Source organism: Schistocerca gregaria, chromosome 7 (genome assembly GCF_023897955.1).
Source record: "Schistocerca gregaria isolate iqSchGreg1 chromosome 7, iqSchGreg1.2, whole genome shotgun sequence".
NCBI lineage: Eukaryota > Metazoa > Arthropoda > Insecta > Orthoptera > Acrididae > Schistocerca > Schistocerca gregaria.
Genome location: NC_064926.1, coordinates 426161550 through 426179696, shown reverse-complemented (window position 1 = coordinate 426179696; position 18147 = coordinate 426161550). Strand labels below are relative to the sequence as shown.

Below are 18147 nucleotides of genomic sequence, written 5' to 3'. Positions count from 1 at the left end.
ACTTAATTTGTTGCAGCACAGTAACTATGACAAATAATGAAAAGAAACTCAGCCCTTTATCGAGCAAAGATATCTGACTATAAAATGTTTTCTTAAAATTGTATTATAATTATTTCATAGCAGCTGGAATGCCATCTGCCAGCACACGTAGAAGCATATGGCAAGCAGAACAGCAACAACAAAGCCACACACAGCACAGAATGCAGAAAACACATCTAGCAGCAAAAGGGTTATGACTAAGTGTTAGCTGTGAACAATTTATAGGCCTGTTCAGCCATCTGAGCTTTATCTCCTCTTTGATTAGCATCTTTGTGTCATCAGCAAACATTACAGTTATGGAACCACCCTTGCATGTCATTCTGGCCCCAGCATAGATTCTTGTGGGACCCTAACTGTTATATTCCCTGATTGAGCTGACTGTGATGCATATCACACAGTCTGCTAATGAGTTGTTAAGAAGGTAAGGTACATTCATTCCATAATATATTAGTCTGTAAAGTAGAATTTGTGATCTGCCCAATAAAAAGTTTTGCAAGATCACTAAAGCAGGACAAACTTCTTGTTCAGCTCTCCCAGTACCTCAGTTTTGATGTTTTCTATTGCTGTCCCTGCGAAGAATCCTTTACAAAAGCCAATTTGAGAGGTAGTTAACAACTTCTGCTTGGTTAAATGAATCAGTATCAGAGTTGTAAAACTACCATAGGCCACTGAAGCCCGCATCACCTAGAATGTCACTTCCATGCATAGAGACGGAGCGGAAAGGAAGTTTGGGGGGGGGGGTGCGGGGTGGGGGGGCAAGGAGGCGGAGGGGGGGGGGGGGGGGGGGGTATGAGAACTGGAACTGTGCATGTGTGGTATCAGAGAGTGGCCACACAAAGTCCACATTGCTGAACTGCATTGCTGCAGACAGAGGTCAGGCTCATTTGCCTACGGTACATTGTATTATACATTCAAGTCTAAGAGGGGAATAGTAGATATTAAAACTGATTTCGATCAATTGTCATGAGAGAAATGTTAATTCATGTCATTAACTCACGTCAACTGCTCCACAGATTTACTCTGCATGATGTCGGGAGGCGAGAACTGCTGACACAGCTTTGTGAGGACGTGAAGTACAATTTTTCTCAAAACAACATTGAAACTGCTTGCAATAATTACCATTTAGTGTGATTTGAACAGCATTATAAGTAAAAATTTAATAATAAGAAAATTAACTTCAAGCACAAACTGAAATCATTATATTTGCTTGACAACTGATTCTGCTCAATAGAATTTTTAAAAATGTGTAAGGTGTGTGTGTGTGTTTGATAATATTCAAGTGTAATCACTGCATGCAAAAAAGAATTAGTGGTAGAAAAGACTAATGTAGAAGACTCTATAAAAATAGTCAGTAAGGTGTCATATTTATTGTTGTTAATGGGCATTACGGTGTAAACAAACATGTTCGATATTACAGTGAGAGACCACATTTACAATCCACTGAACAATCAAACAATTAACCATCATCTGTGAATAACTCCAGGGAATCTGACCAACAACATTGAAAAGCACCGATATCTCAACAAGTAACAGTTATTTTCATTTTAGGTCCTTATCCAGTTCATGCATTGAAAATGACAGAGGTTTACAACATGGTGAGAGAAGCTTAACTTCTCCTTGGGCAATATGAGCTGAACATTATAGTCTGCATAATTAAAAGGATACGAAGTCCTAATAAAAAGGCTAGGAAGTTCTCATTTATGCATGCAACTGATATGTTGACAAACACATTTTTTATACCACAAGTCTTTAAAACTAAAAAATATTATTACTCTGTTCCAAAGTCTACATCATAATACCATCATCATTTCTATTTGAGTCTGTTTTCAAACAATCTGATTTTAAATTTACGATGATAGTTTCAAGGCTTATAACCATCATGATTTCCCTGTCAAATTCTTCCTTCTGAAGCTTTTCAGCATGCCACACAGACTGTGCCCATGCTACAGGTGGGATGTTATCTGTTGTGTCATTGCCTATTGCCTCATGCACAAGCAGTTCTCTGTATGTTATCTTGAGTGTTTTGTTTTTTTCTCCAACATAGACTTAAAACTCATTGCCCAAATTGATTCCATGGGGCTATTATGACAGTGACACATGGGTAAATGCAAAATGGTGTGATCCCATTCACATGCAAGGAAGTCAAGTTTGTTCATTGTGTCATGCGACTTGTACAGTATAAATTAACAAGCTGCAGGAGTTTGGCATGAGTCTGGTTTATACAGTGCTTAATATTTTTATTTTCAAGCCAGGGAAAAATATCCACTTTTCTGATGTTTGTACTTGATGTTTGCTCTATAGCAGTTTAATTATAACTGACAATGACCGATTTCGAAGTGAGGTATGACAAGAATTGTGAATCACATCATGAAACTGACGGCTTTCATTGCCGAATGGTTATCACTGTGGTTTTTCTTGCACAGAGATACAAGTTTTCTCTCTGAAATGAAATCAGAAGAAGAGTCAGCATGCAGGATAATTATCCAAGAACCCAACCCTATGAGAAATTTAAAACTGCCAGTACCATCACTCCATCACTCATTTTCCACGAGATCATCTTGGAATGATTCTAATTGACCCATGTTTCCTCAAGGTCATACACTGTTGAACTACCTCCTCCTTTTGTATCATGAATCTTTATATGGGATGTAGTTCTTGCTGCACCTAGGTTACTTCTTTGAACTAAAAACTCTCTTCTTAACATATCTGGAACCAACGTCTTTTAAAATTCTTTATCTTGACAAAGCACTTACCATTGAAGTCTGCATAACTGTCACATGTTTTTGTTATGTCAGGCATTCATCATTCACATGGAGCACTTTAAAACATCATTGTTAAAACTATCAGTTTGTGTTACAGGTTCCTTGCTATTTTGATGCGACATGAAACCAACTGTTTCTACGGTTCTTACAGCTCTGACATTTTCCTTTACAATTCGCTGTACAGTTCTCTTGCTGACACTACATGGTTCTGGAGGCCATTCTTGTGTTTTCCAATGTCAACAGTAGGAGATCTTCTTTTAAATTCACATTTGAAAAAGTTAGAAATGAGGTAAATAATCCACCTCGACTGCTTGTGAAGCACATGTTTTTTGTAGTCACCTGTCTTTTTTTTAATTGCCCTTAAACATTTACAAGATACACATTCACAGCTATACTGTTGCAAGAGAAAACAATGAAACAAAAAAATTGATAGTTGACTGAATAATTTGGTTGACGCGAAGTGCAGCAACAGCGCAGCATGTACAGGCGAGATTCTCACTCTCCAGCTGTAACACTCTCCTACATGTTCGGAAAGAGAATGAATATTATTGGCCGCCAGTGGCTAGTGGAAAGGAATGCATAGAATGACTGAAAATTGGGCCATCTTCTTACATAACACGAACAATACCATGAAATCTTGCTGCTGCTGAGGTGTGCTGATCAAGTATGGGCGATGGCCAGCTGTGGGTGATGTTCATGGCTTTTGCTCTGATTTCGGTGCTTGCTGCAATTCTGGGCTCTGTCTTCTGGTTCAAGTTCTGCTATGGTTTTGTCCATTACACTTTCTTTATGTGTTGGTCAGGAGGAAAGTTGATGCTATGTTTTGTGAAGGATGCTGTGTATAGGATGCCTGTGCACACTGACTTATACCTACAAGCTGATAGTTTTCACCATCCGGCTCACTGTGAAGAGGTACTTTGCACCTTCATTCATAGAGCTTATATTGTTTCAGACTATGAGAGTGTCTCAGCTGTGTTAGCCAATCTAAAGGTCACCTTTTGTCAGAATGGATATAGTGAATGACAAATCAGATGCGTGGTGTGCTATCAACCTACACAAACCGGGTGAGTGATGATAATACCAAGTTGATACCAAAGTCTACAGCCTTTCTGCCTTACACAGGGAACATTTCAACAACATTTGTCATCTTTTGCAGAAGTATGATGTATGATGGGTTTCCTCACCTACACCTAAAATTAGGGATTTTTACATTTAGTTAAGGATGATGTTTGTCTGCATAAGGATGCATGTAATGCATTCCTTGCAGATGTGGAACATCATTTATTGGTCAGACTATAGGGACCATAGAGGACCAGTACCCTGAGCCTAAGTGTCACACAAACTTACAACAGACAAGCAGATATATTATTGCAGGACATTTTCTTCGCACCTGTCATTCTATTGCATGTAACACTGAAATTCTGGCAAGCACTTCCAGCTATTGGGGTAGTGTTGTTATGGAAGTAGTTGAAATTAAATTAGCAAGTAACCATGTGAATAGAGATGGAGGTTTTTGCTTAAATTCTTCATAGAATCCTGCTCTCTCCCCTATCAAAAAAACACTGTGGAATAGAGCTAACTTTACCCTCCACTAGTTTAGTGTTTGCTATGTAAATGTATCTAAAACATAAACACCAGTTCAAAATTTAAGCTACAATAATTTTCAATCAATCTGATGCCAATAATGTTTTAAGAAAGTAGATGAAATATATTAGTATAATTTACTTACTAAAAATTTTCAAATATACTGTTTCACTGTTGGTATTTTTTGCAAGATCTTCCACTTTACAAGTGTAGTTCCCTGTGTCTTCCAATTTTGCATTAAATATTTTTAATTTTCTTGTTGTTGTTGTGAAATGGTGCCCAGGGCTCATTGGAGGCTCTATCTCTATTTCTTCTACTGTGATATGTTCACTCTGTTAGCAAACAGAAGAGTCAAAAATCAAATATGGGTACACAATTTCAAAATGCTGTATCATATCAGAACACCTTCATTATACATTATTTAAATTCATAAAAAATTATTGCATCATTACATTATTTGTATGTTTCCAAGTCCCTCTCCATCAATTAAAGATACAATATAGTAATTAGAAAAGATTTTAAACACTTCTCACCTCATTTGGAACTATCCATTCCAAATCACACCTTGTTGAAGTTGGCACAGTAATTCTACACTCTATAGTCACATTCTCACCAACTTTCACATGTTGCAAATGGGTCTCATCAATGGCTGGTCTTGCTACAGTATCTGCATGTTCTATACAAATAACAGACAATAGATTGGCACATGCATGCATCACTACATTATTATGAGAAAATTTAAAAAAAGAAATGGTCAAAATATTTCTGCAAGAAATATAAAAAAGTAAACACCAATAATGATAACACATGATTAAATTAATAAAATTGAGAAAAATAAAAATAATAATAAATAAAAGTGAGAGGGTGGAGGCAGTATTTTAACAATGGTTAAATCTTGGAAGGTGTCAACATGCATGGATATGTGGGAAAAAAGTTCCATTCTCCAGATTTAGAGGAATTAGTATCGAGTGCTGGGACTTAAGTAAGTCATGCAGTGTAGTCAAACACTCACGCCCGTTACTTTATCCAGTGGAGAATATTCAGCAACTGGGAAACAGGTATCATTAAAATGGGCACTGCTTCAATATCTCTTGGTAGGCTCAGCCAGTTTGGTAACAGACATTCCTATATAAAATGCTATGAACAACATGTATGGTTTAATGTTTTATTCTGTCTTTTACATTGCAAGTGGCTGTTGGTGGGTGCACAAGACACGTTTAACAGTGGCAATGGCTGCAAGAGCAGAAACCACGAGTAAGGATACTGGTCTGGAAATATCATATAGTTTGATTAGTATGTTAATGAGGTTACATGAATGACAGTGGATGATGTCGGAAGGATATCAGAAAGAGATGACCTCATTTCAGGGCTTGACTTGTTAAAGTCATAGCTTGGTGGAGTAATGTATTGAGGCATTTGAGACCTGGTAATATGGGGAGGAGGGGTGGGGGTGTTCATCTGAGAGTTTTTTGGAAGAGGGATTTGTGTTTGTGAAGAAGTAAGCAAATGGTATGGGTATTTACTAGTGGACAGGATCGGTGCATTAGCTGCAGGAGAGGGAGCATAGCACAGGTTGTTTGTGTAGGTATTGAGGGATTCAGTGATGGATCAGGTTTACCATAGATGCCTACACTGTTAGGGGTGGAAGCAGTCTAAATCATATCATTGCTTATTCATTAGTTTTTTTAGGAACCAAAGTTTGGATGTGGGCCTCAAACATCAAAGAAGGTGGCTTTGGGTTATTTATTTATTGATATCCATTTTATCATGTACAATGATATAGGACTTGTCATATCTTAACACAAAAACTAATAATAGTGTCTGTATACAACTCATGCAGATAATTAAGTACATAAAAGCAAATCATACAGATACATGTAAAAGCACACAGATAACCATACATAAACCAAACAAATTCTAAGTTTACATTATATCTAGTCACATGGCTAAGTTTGATAAAAAATAAAGAGGAATGAGTTGGGAAAAGGAGTTTAGCTGTTATTGTAACTGGAGAAGTTTTTGTTCTCTGTAGGTAAGATGAAAGAGATGTACAGATAAGAATGAACCAAGCTAGGAGATCAGGATTCCAGGTCTTAATGAATGTCTCTTCCATGCAGCTCATTAAAGGTTACCATAGGATGTGTCCTTTGTTTCCACTGCGGTATTTACTGCATATTGTCCACTGATCAGCATCACCTTCATCAAGGAAGAAAATGATTATTTAATTGTTGTTCTTGCATCTGAGTATGAGGTAAAACTTTTATTTTGATAGGGCCGAGTCCTACCACACAGTTCTGCATGGACTACATCTACATCAATGCTCTTCAAAACACTCTGAAATATATGGCACAGGGTAGGTCCCATTGTGCCAGTTATTAGGATTTCTTCCCATTCCATACACAGATTGAGTATGGGAAGAATGATTGTTTAAAGGCCTCTGTGCATGCTGTAATTAATCTAATCTTGTCCTCTAATACCATATGTGAGTGACACAAAGAGTTTTACTATATTCCTTTGTTATCGTTACCACTTTATGATCACTAGTATTTTATTACCTCTATTACTTGTCAAATGCAGAGAAAATAATTTATTGCGTAATATGCTGCTGACTAACTGCCTTCATTATAACTCTGGAAAAAGATTCAAAGTAATAATTTTCAGCATTACAGTCACAAAATGATAATGCATTCTAGAACACAGGAGGATGCATTATTTTGATATTTATCTGTAAAGGTGGTTAAATGTCAGCAAAGAATCACATAGTAAGAGGATTTCTGAACAGCATAGGTGTAGCTCTCATATGGAAAGGCATGTCCAGAGACATGCCAAAAATTTTATTGAATGAGATGTATGTGGTACTGTGTCATAATTTCAATTGATGCCGAAACAGACATAGAAAAATTGTGATCATTATGAAATATCTGGGAAGAAGGTAGTGTCAATTTCAGTGGATTTATTTATGGAGTTTAGTAACAGCAATTCCTGGCAAGTAAGGGAGCATAATGAGGACAGATGTCCCCTTAGGATCCAAAGTTTTGATGTTAGGTGTCCTCTATTAACTTTTTTGTGAATTATACACTGTAATACAAACATCAAAAACATTTAAGTGAATATTACTTGAATAGAATGTTTTGCAAGTGAAGAATTTTCAAACATAAGAAACAGACTCTTTGTTCTATGAATTCCATCAATCAAAATAAACATGTTTATTTTATGTCATATTTGAACATCTAATAAGCTCAATTCTTAAAATATTGTTATATTTTTACACAAGAAATAAAATTACAGCAACAGAGATAATTACAGCAAGCAAGCCTATAAAAAAACTACAGGTTATAAATTTTGATTTGGCCTCAAGTAAAAATGTTAGTTACTGAATGTGCATCTTCAAGTCTGAAACTGTTGTAGCTTCTTATTTTCACTTGCTATAAAAATAAAATAAGACTAACAACACATATTAGTTGTAACAACTTGAATCAATATTAATAAACCTATAAGTACATTATTTAATAATTTTACTGCTCATCTAAAAAAAAGGCAACATTGCTAATATTTTATGCCAAGGTGGGATAAGATGTCACAACTATGGAAGCAAAACACAAATGCATATAGTTGAAACTTACTCATAACTGAGAGAACAAAGACCTTTTGTTGCATATTATTACCATTATGTTGCAGTACTTGAGCAAATGTTTCCTCTAACTACTTTTTTTATAATGAGCCTGTATCTGACCCTGGAATGAAACATCTGCAATTGAAACACTTACACAACATACAACTGTTTTGAAACAAAATGTAAATTTAGCAATAGGAACATACTGCCCTTTTTAATGCTTTTAGAAAGAGTTTGTGTACTGGCATTTTCTATGTTCTGCACTACTCTTTTCCCTTATTTCTTAACACTGAATTTCAATGCTCAGAGACACATTATTTTATAATTTTTACATAATGTAATGCTTTTGGGCAGTTTATCCACATATGTGACTCTTTGAGAGCACTGAAAAAGAAATTTCTGCAATATATGAACAGTGGCACTAAAGCAGAGATCAGTACAGCTTTCCAACTTAATGTCTTGGAAAATACAAAATCACATCCAAAACTTAATGGATTATCCTGGTATGAGTTACACTTTGTATGTAACAATTTTATCCACCTTCAAATGATTATGTACAGTATCATAGTATGATCATCATTTTAATATGTATCTGTATTAGAAACCATCAGTTTTATTATAGTTCAGGTTTAATGTAAAAATTGTCATTTTTATTGTCACAGTAAACAAAAATACATACTGTCTCAAATGACTTCTCACAACTAAATGACGAACCATTGGAATTATTTGTCAAATTGCTTGAAGTATTTAAATAGTCTGTTTGTAGTACAAAGGGTTGAAGCAAAAGGGTTGAGCTCAAACCATTTCACACACACACACACACACACACACACACACACACACACACACACACACACAAGAGCAACACCAGATCCAAATTCTGACACCATGGGAGACTGAGCCTTGAGATATCAAAAGTGGGCATTGCTCCTATCTGGAACACAGAGAAAGGATTAAGGAACTGTGACCAAATAATATTCTGGCCAGTTTTGATGATGATTTGTTGTTTACAAAAATGCTGCAAAATGAGTCAGTAGATAACAATGATTCCCTTTCCCCAGATGATACAATCAAACTATTCAATGTGTCTGTCACATCTCTTCATGCAGAATGGTTATTCCTACAAACAGCAGGAAAGAGTTACCATGTGAATTCCATCTAGTCTAGTGGAAACCATTTGTAAAGTAGGTGCTGGACTCAGCACGCTGAAAGCCTACAGTGCAATACAGGTATGGAGATATCTTTATCATTTGGAGTCATAGTAAGGAATGCCTTGATAAATTTCTGAAACACCAAACTAGTCAATCCATCAGTATTCAGTTTATCATGTACACAGAGAAAGATAAACATCTACCCTTTTTTGACATTCCAGTGATGAGGAAAAGTGTAAACCTGAGCCATACTGTGTATTGCAAATATGTATTCATGAATATTTACATAAGCTCAAATCTTCTTTCCAGCTAATATGGGGACAAAGACCAATACTCTTGTCACTTGCTCTAGAACCGTGGTACCCAGCCTTTCTGAGACCATTACCCCTGGACGAGACAAAACGTTATCCAAACAAAGTTTCATACCTAATTAAAAATTAGTCTGTAAAAAGTTAATAGTCACATGATTAATGTGACCAATTATTTATAATACTACTTTCTTAATGATCAATGACAAACTGAAGCATTTTCTATGTTTTCCACAGTTCTGCATATTTCTAAGAATCATTCTTATATGTAGTTTGGTGTACACAATTGCACAGCACAATTTATGTACCAAGCTCATTCAGTTCCTTACTTTTGTTCTCATTGCTACCACAGCTGGAAGTCTACCTTAACTCAAGTATGCTGTGGTGAATGGAACTGGTATTCTTAAGGTTTCTTCCAATAATAATGGCTATTGGTGACAAACTGTTCAACAGAATGTCAGTTCTGTTTATGAAAATCTATTTACAGTGTTGCCTTTGCGAGGTGAAGAAATTTTACTTGGGTTCTAATTTCACTATCAGAAAACATTCCTTCACCCACTGAAACTAGTTTACATCAAATGTCAAATCTGAAAAAACAGCTACTATTAGAATTTATTAATGATGGCACATGATTACTACCATACAATGGATAGCAAAAGCGAGGTCTAGAAGAGTAAAGCTGACCTTGAGTGATTTTGGAACATTAATTAAATTTTCAAAATGAATTTTTCACATTTATGAAACTAAACATTAACACATGTTTCATATTAACAGTTTTGACTCTTGACAGTAAGACATAATCTTTTAACACAAAGATCATTCAAAATTTGAGGGTGGTTTATTGACGAATGGAGTGAAATGCATGTCAAAATTAATGAATGGAGACAAAAAAGCAAATAAATGAATTACAGGTGTGATAAGAAAAGACGTGGAAGTGGGCTGGACAGCACCCAAGAAGGTGCATGGTAATTGACCAAAGCAAGTTATTTTCGCGATTTCAAACTATCAGAACAGACTGTGAAGGCAGTCTTATGCATGGTAAGCCAATGGCAGTTGAAAATATGTAGGAGGTACAATGATTTGTACCACTTCAGATTACAGTACATGGACTTATGTAGCTGGAGCTTTTATCTAGCATTTTGTATCATGTGGCTGCTGGTGAGTTATGAGGTGTTATATACAAAAGTCTACCAACATTTTGACAAGAGAGATTATTTTTAAAAAATTAATTGAGAGTAATCACTAAAGCTTCATTGGACACATTTTGTTTTTACCTCTCAGTACTTCCATTTTACCATAGTGAAAAGGGGAGGGGGGGGGGGGGGGGGAGAGGGTAAATATCCAGGGCTAGGAATCACTGCACTAGAACATGGGAGTCATGGTGCCTCAGACACTAGAGACAGTACTTTCAGTACTTTCTAAGAAGCAATGGATGTTCCACTAAGGATACTGGAAATGTGATGAAGACAAGCACCTGGCAAAATGGCCCTTTAAAGAAGAAATAAAGACACAGTACAAAAACCACATACAGACTAAGTGTATATTGGAATGATGGAATGATCTGTTTACATCAGGAGCACAGAACAAAAATTAAATTACACATTGGAACAGACAGATAGTTCAAGGATGTGTTGAGTGATACCAAGCATTCTGTAACTTTCACTGAAACCCGTAGGACTTGAGTGAACAGGAATTAGCATATCCTTTTGTTCCAAAAACAATCAAGATCTACATGTGTAACAGATGATATTGGTATGTATACTAAAAAAATGTGAATAGAGATGTCAATCATATACCAATATATCACAAAATAATGGTATGAGAATCACCCAGAAACTAAAGAATATTTTGGCATAACTAAATAAAGATGAAAGACATCAACACAAAACTTTACTACATTTTTCAGTGTAGTCGCCAAAACTGTCAAGGCATTTACAGCAACATGGTACAAATTTTTCAAGACCTGTGTTGTACTTCTCTACCATCAAAGCTATAAGTCAGAATGTCACTGCTCGTTTAAGGACTTCAGCATTTGCAAATGTTTTTCTACCCAAAAATTCCTGTAGTTTTTTGGAATAAGTGAAAATCACTTGTTGCCAAGTCAGGGCTGTAAGGAGGACGCCCAAAAATTTCCCATTTGAGACACTAAAGTTCTAGCTGGATTCTAACTGATGCATGAGGTCACACATTGCCATGAATCTGAAAAACAGTATGCGTATTTTGAGACAGCAGAGTTAGAGGAGCAATGTGTCTGCATTAAATTTTGCAAGAAACTGAAAAAATCTTTACAGAGACGCACCAAATGATGCAGGAAGCCTACAGTGATGAATTTCTGGGCCGTACTTCATGTTACAAATGGTTCACACGGTTTAAAAATGGTCAGATGGAACTTAAAGTTGACCCTTGTTCAGGGTGTCCTTCAACTTCTGCTGATGATGCTCATGTCAGGAAAGCCAACAAAATTGTCCATGCCAATTGAAGACAGACTGTCCAATAGAGTGCAGAAGAATGTAGTATTTAAGTTGGATCATGTCATAAAATCTTGACACAGCATCTTGGAATCCATCAAGTTGCTGACAAGTTTGTCTCATGGTTCAGGAGTCATGCATGGCTATTGCTCAAAAAAAGGAATCACTGTGCTGCCTCACCCTGCGTATTCTCCAGACCTGACCCCTGTGGACTTTCCTTTTACTTACAAAGTTGAAAACCCCACTGAAAGTATGAAGATTTTCAATGATAGATGAGATAAAAGAAAATTCACAGATTGCACTTCAAATGATTCAGCAAGAGAAGTACTGAGGTTGCTTCTGGAAGTAGAAATGGTGCAGGGAGTGGCATATCAGTTGTGGAGGAGAGTATTTTGGAGAAGACCATGTGCAGCTGGTAAATCGTATGCATAGAAAAGTTCTGAAATTTTTTGAACAGACCTCTTATATAATGCCAATGATCATTTGAGGTGAGTGGGTGGGGACAGTAAGTCTGGATGGGAGAACACATTTGAATTCCACATTCTGCATGATGCCAGGGTCATTCAATAAATAATGTTCAATATTTTTTTTCTCAGGACATATTTGTTATTAAGAATTAAACTTGATTACAATACCTAACAACATAACTTATCCATGTATTGATTTCCTACGTATTCTCCATCACATTCTAAGGCTGTTGGGAATAGCTCTTGTCCTTGGTTGTAGCCATGTTTTCATTGCATGTGCTATGCTCATCATCATCATCATCATCATTATCTTCTTCTTCTTCTTCAATGCTGATTCCATATGGAGAATCCTTAAGTGACTGGAAATGATGGCAGTCCAAGGATACCAGGTTTGGGCTATAGGGTGGATGAGGTAAAGATTTCCAACCCAATTTGGTGATGTGTTCCCATGACCTGAGAATTGCATGAGGGTGTGGACTGTTGTGCTGGAGGAAGATTTCTTTTCAATTCTCATCAGACCAATCAAGTCAGAAATAGTTCTCACATTTGTTTAGTCTTCACACGGGCCCTGGATAACTAATGAGTGACCCTCTTGGCAACAAATCCATGAGAATGACACCATACTGTCCCAAAATACTGTCATAATGACTTTGCCAGCAGAGGGAGCTGCCTCGAATTCCTTCATGATGGGTGAACACGGGACATGTTTCCAGCTTAAAGTTATGCACCCACGTTTTCGCACCTCTAATGACTCATGACAGGAAAGGCTTTCCATTGCCTTCAAACTATTTGAACAGTTTAAATGAAATGCTCTTTCTTTTAATCTTGTGGTCTGTAATGAGTTCATGAAACCAATCCTGAGTACACTTTTGAATATCAAAGAGTCTTCAACACAGCACACACTTCCAATGCTCATCAATAGTTGTATAGCCAACTTGCCTAGTTCTTACGTGCTGGTCTCCATGAATAATGGCATCCAGACATTCACCATGTTGGTAGCAGTGGTTATGACAGTGCGTCAAAATGAGTCCCACTGTAGAGCTCATTTCCTCCACATATTGGCACTTTACCTCTCTTTACCCATCTCCCAACAGTACTCCTGTCAACTGCACACTGAACACAACTTTTTAGGGACATTCAAAACAGTTTCCTTTTCTGCAATCCAGAATTCAATTACAGCATATTCCTTGCGACTGGTGTCTCGCATGGAGCCATTTTTGATGGCTTACTATGGCTCTAACATCTGCTGGAATTGTTCAAAACTTCATAAACATGCAGAATATACATCAAATTTGAGGTGTATAAAAGGATTTTTCCTGTATGTATTAACAGCTATAAAAACATTATGGCAATATTTACTGAAAGATCCTCATAAGATGACAGAATGATTTTTTGATTTTATCAAACAGTGTCCACGCCATTCTCTTTCGTAAACTATTTTCTCTGATATCAATTGCAAATACAGGTACAATTTAGAAAATGAGTTTTATAGTTTTCTTTATATTAAAAGCAGTGAAATTGACAATTACTGCTTTAAATTAAGCAAATCTGTTAAACAAAAAGTGTGTAAATCAGCAGTGGGATACTTATTGGACAACAAATTTAAATACTAAGTCATTCAGAACTCATCATTCCATTCACAGCTCATCATTCCATTCAGTTAAAATACAAATCAATCTTTTTGATGTGCTGATACATTAAAAATAATTTTTTACCTCTGGTACATCTCCAGTTTGATCCCTGTCACTGTCTCGATCACCAATAACAATCATCAGCAAAGGTGAACAAAGACTTCTGGTATAATGAATCATCCTCAACCTGCCAACAGCCTTGTTAAAGAGGGTAGAGGAGAAGATGGGAGTTTCAAGATACATTCTTGCCCTAGGCATGTGAAACGGCGCAAAATGAAAAAGTGTTAACAGTCTATGGTATAAGGTGTACACTACAGTTTATGGTATGAAGATGCAGAAGGCAAGGAAACCATCACATTGAAGGAAATTTGTATCCAGTGGAAACATTATCAGTAACTGATGAAATGTCATGATAATCTCTCCATTCGCAGAAACTTCAGGTTTGTTCCCTATTCAACTGTCAAGGAGGAGACCATGAGAAAAAACATAGTAGGGGTCAGTGACATGGAGCAGAAAGAAGAGGTAGTTTCTAGCCAACAAAATTTTGGGTAATCTCCATAAAATATGAAAACTGTAAAAAAAAAGAGTAGAATTTTTTATATGTAGGAAGGTAGGGCAAAGAGTCACTTATTACAAATATTTCATAAATGGAAAGTGGAGGAGGGAGCAAGGAAAGGAAAGGAAAAGGAAAGGACTATTGATGTCAGCTGCATAGGGACTTTATACAGAATCAACAATGATTGAAAATGTGTGCCAAACTGGGATTTGAACCCAGAATCTCCTACTTACTAGGCAGTTGCATTAACCACTGCATCATCCAGACACAATGCTTACTGTAAATGCACTGATTATCTCAGCCTGCCTCCCAGCCGACGCATATTCCCAACTAGTGCCACCTATTGGCAGACCCCATTCATGAGATTTTCACTGGTGGTCTGTGGAAAGAATCAAAGTTAGAAGAAGTGGGATACTGAACTAATGAGGAAAAATGAATTGTGTTTGTAATTCCCTGCACCAATAGACACAGTGATAAAGAATTCCACAGTAACCAGTTCAGATATGGAGGAATAAATGTCCCTAAAAGGAGCAGAAGTTAGGCAGACAAATACAGTTACAAGAAAATAATTAGTCTTTCCATGGCCACAGGAGTGAGCATTTGGGTGTTTGTGTGATTGTGTTAGTGTCTGTGTGAATGTAAGTGCTATTGCTAGAAAAAGAAGTAGTGCACAAAGGCTAGGGTGAATACTATCTTCTGTTGTGTGTTTCTTTGTTCCATGCATCAAAACATTGTAGGTGAGTGGCTGCTTTTCCCATATTTTATATACAGTTAGTAGAAATTAAATGAAGGAACCTTATCTGGCAGGAGATATACCTCAAGTGATTGAAGAAAGAAGGAAACATAAAAATTTTCTCGTGAAGAAGGAAACATAGTAATATAAGTCTTTTATGAATGAAATCAATAGGGAGTCCAATGACACTAAAGATGAAATTGCTGCAAGAGAGACGTGAAGAAGTAAGAAGGACAGTTTCAGCATGTGGAAAAGCCAAAACAACAATCACAGATATTAAAAATAAAGGCGTCAACATCGTGAGTGTGGAAGGAATTCTGTGAGAGACAACTGAGTGAGAGGATAAGTCCTCAATGAAGGAGACAAACTGTGCGATAATGTGATAGAAGAATAATTTCTGTCATTTTGGAAATCCAACATCAGGGTCAGAGTCAGAGTTTCATAGCAAATGTTACAGCTGCAGACTATTGAAGGACTTTATGCAGTGTTATTAACTTGCCTAAAAACAGGGGCCAGCAGTATCAAATACAACCCCCTTGTCCACTATTTACACAACAAAGACAGTTAGCAGCAGAGGCTAATTAATATTTGACAATGGCTTAAATAACACAGATTTATTGTTTCCACTCAGAAACATTTGTTTTTCCTCTTTTGAGCTACATTGTTTTAGTCTCCTTAAGAAAATATCCTCAATAAAAAAAACATTTTTCCTTTTTAGAGCACAAGTAGTAATCTCAGACTGCTGAACTACATGGTACACAATATTAACTATAATCATTTTCCTTACAACATCTTTGACAATTATAAACAGTCCAAAGTACCAAAAATCTGACAGCTTTGGTACTGTTTTAGATTTGTTATGGTGGTTGTGTCAACAGTGTGTTATGAGATTATTCTGTAAAATACTTTTCAAACATAGAAACTGATATCCATTAATTACAATACATAGGATATGTTGAGAGTCTTAGAGCTATAATACCTAATTCATCGACACAGTAGTATACAAACAAATACACTGACCTTTTTAGCAACAATGGGAGATAAAATGGGAAGTCATACAACATCAGCATCTATTTCTGTGACAAAGATTGGTCTTTTGCAATTCTCAGATCCTTACAGCTCCACATTGTTGCATTCATTTTAATTGCCACTGTTTTCTGCCCAGTTTTAAGTTGGTTACATGCTTTCATCAGTAAATAACCCATTTCACATATACTAAAAATGTATGATAATTTTAGCACTTTGTATTCCATTGTTCACAGTCTGCTGTGGCTCTGCACCTTTTCTTTTTTAATGGAGCTCTGGTAATGTATCATATCCATTATCAACCCTCAACTGACAATGACATACTGTGCTTTTGGCTAAACTACAGCCACAAAATTGTGCATTGCACACCCCAAATAGAGGAGACTCAGTTTAAAAGAGTGTATAGCATTACTACAAAATAATGTCTCTCTTGTTTCATAATAAGAATGTCATTTGGGCACTAACTGGTTATTGCCCATTTTGGATCTCCTATATGATTCTGATGTGACAAAGAGAAATTATCAGCAGGTTTAAATGTATTAATGCTGTTACAACTACCAAACTTGGGGAACCCATATTATACAGAATATCAAACACAAATTTCAATATCTTAATAGAATTGCAACCTTTAAAAACAATATCAACATTCAAGAGTTCACTACATACTTAGCACTTCAAGAGAATATATACGAGGACATTCATCTTCACTGCAGATGCCACCAGGAAGTACACAGCAACTATAGAATCCATTGTGCATCATCTGGACATTTTCCAGAACGAAGCCCACCTTCTGGTCATATCCGATGACACCAAGGTCATCATTTTCACCAACATGAAGCTTGAGTGTCAAATAAAAACAATATTACCAAGTTTTAAAGATATCTGAAGAATTAAAACTCACTAAATTTATTAAAAAATAAAAACAGATGTAATGAACAGTTACACATAAGATTCCATTAGTAACTGAATGAAATTAATAGACATTGTTAACACACTTGATGAAAATATATTAAAATACAAAAGTAATAGCATATAAAGATGAACAAGTTAACTCAACTGCACTTCACGCAATGTGTGAAGACTATTATGGTTTTATCAGAATTTCTGTATAAAAATGTATTTATTTTGTTTTGTGTCATGAGAGAATCTACAAGATACTAACTTAGCTAACAAACAGACTAATAATTACATAATAATTTTACTGTCAAACTCTTTCCTGAAGTGCGGTATTAACAAGTAACAGACTATTAACAAACTGTAGTATGCTGCATTCAAATTTAATTTTATATTAAGGAAATGAATTTGATGTTAGGGCAATATTGCAGAGATAGTTTATTTTTGATAAGAAATGAATTTATGCTCTGAAAATTGACTTCCTGTTCATTGGCAAGTGAATTTTTACAAAAGCAGATGAAACAACAAAAGTTTTAATATACTGTAATTAAAACCAACACATAATATTCCATTTTTGCTTTGGTTCTTCTTTCTTTCCTTGTGGAGTGTCTGAGGTAGCATATTTCTGCACACAAATAATTTATCTTTTTTTTGTTTTTTGCTTTTTCTATCTGGCATTCTCAATTGTAAAAGGATCAGTTTAAAAGCATGAAAGCTCAGTTTTTTGACTTGATTGACTCAGCCATTAGCTAAGATTTTTACATAATTTGTGGTGCTTATACTCATAAATAGGACTTTCCTGATATAGATGTATAAAATGGGTTCATAAACTTTTATAAATTCCTAGACCACCACATTGGAAGGTTTCAGATAGATTACATAATGATTAGACAGATTTAGGAACCAGGTTTTAAA

At 36.0% G+C, this 18147-nt stretch overlaps 1 protein-coding gene across 1 annotated transcript in view; it reads right to left on the bottom strand.

Moving 5' to 3' along the window:
• The window catches only part of LOC126282035 (vascular endothelial growth factor receptor kdr-like), a 234689-nt gene that overhangs the window by 59333 nt on the left and 157209 nt on the right, over positions 1–18147 (bottom strand). Inside the window, exons 5-7 of the mRNA XM_049981447.1 lie at positions 17005–17176; positions 4919–5061; positions 4531–4717 (exon numbers count right to left, since the gene is read on the bottom strand). Coding sequence (XP_049837404.1) covers positions 4531–4717; positions 4919–5061; positions 17005–17176 — 502 coding nt within the window. The remainder of the gene's footprint in view (positions 1–4530; positions 4718–4918; positions 5062–17004; positions 17177–18147) is intronic.